Below are 1,314 nucleotides of genomic sequence, written 5' to 3' on the forward strand. Positions count from 1 at the left end.
TCCTTGGTATCCTAGTCACAAATTTGAATGGCATAATTGAAATTAAAGATGCCATTGAATGGTTCAACGAATCTCAAAAGATCTATGAATTTCAGTTCATTCAAAACCTAATTCATTTAATATTTCATTTTCATGGTGGAATTGGTAAATCGTCATTTTCCTACTTAAAAATAATTTACAACTGGATTACGACATCCATCTTTTGAATTTTGAATTATTGTGTTGGGTCCTAGCCTTAATACTTCATTTTGGGTGTTATATTAAGGATTCCTTATCAAATCAAAACTTTTTCTTCTTATTTTGAAGATGTCTACCTCAAACAACGCTTCCGGTTCCTACAACACCTTCTCGCTCTTGAGCATCTGTGCCAAGGTGACATTCAATGGATCCAATTTTAATGATTAGATTCATAACATCAGAATGACCTTGTGTTTCGAGGACAAGAAATACATCCTCGATAAAGAGTTGAACGATATAGATGAATCACAAGCTACTCTTGAAGAAATAGATGAGTATTGGGCTCACTACAAGGATGTTACCAAAGTGTCTTGTATTATGGTGGCCACTATGACTCCCGAGATACAGCAGTTCTATGAGGATGATTAGCCTTATGAGATATGCAAAAACTTGATGGATAAATACCATCAAAGAGCACATCAAGAAAGGTATGTGATAGTCAGGTCACTCATTGACACCAAGATTAAGGATGGAGAGTCCATCCCGACCCACCTACATCATATGCAGATATATGTGGATCGCTTACTTAAGCTATATGTGAACTTTGATGAGGAGTTGGCTATTGACATAGTCATGCACATTTTACCTCCTTTCTATGATCAATTAAAGATGACTTATCATTTGAGCAAAGCGGAAGTCACCTTGAGTAAACTTCAAGGCTTACTGAGAACTGCTGAAAGTGGATTGAAAAGAAAACCTATTGAATACACTCCTCTAGCTGCTTCTGTTCTAGTCATGGCGATTGGACAAGGGAATGGGAAAAAGAGGAAAGCTCCCTATAAGAAAAATTAGAAAGGAAAGTCTCATGATTGGTCTTGCAATAGTGGACCCAAAGAAAAACCCAATTCAGCTCCCCTTGCCTCAGATCTAAAGGATGCATCGTGCTTCTACTGCCAAGACAACGAGCATTGGAAGAGAAGCTACCCCAAGTACCTGTAGGACATTAAGGATGGTAGGCTCAAGCCTACACCGATAGGTATTTACACTATTTTGTCTAAAAATTCATTGCATTCTAATTATTGGGTCATTGATATAGGATGCGGTTTTCACATTTGCTCTGACTTGCAGGGACTAAGA

At 37.7% G+C, this 1,314-nt stretch overlaps 1 protein-coding gene across 1 annotated transcript; it reads left to right on the forward strand.

The window, feature by feature from the left end:
- The first annotated feature begins 630 nt into the window (after positions 1 to 630).
- On the forward strand, positions 631 to 1,029 carry LOC145006878 (uncharacterized). Its single transcript, XM_078965904.1, has one exon. The coding sequence runs from the start codon at positions 631 to 633 to the stop codon at positions 1,027 to 1,029; it is 399 nt and encodes a 132-aa protein (XP_078822030.1).
- The last annotated feature ends 285 nt before the right edge of the window (positions 1,030 to 1,314 follow it).

Source organism: Lactuca saligna, chromosome 7 (genome assembly GCF_052625555.1).
Source record: "Lactuca saligna cultivar CGN05327 chromosome 7, ASM5262555v1, whole genome shotgun sequence".
NCBI classification, from domain to species: domain Eukaryota; kingdom Viridiplantae; phylum Streptophyta; class Magnoliopsida; order Asterales; family Asteraceae; genus Lactuca; species Lactuca saligna.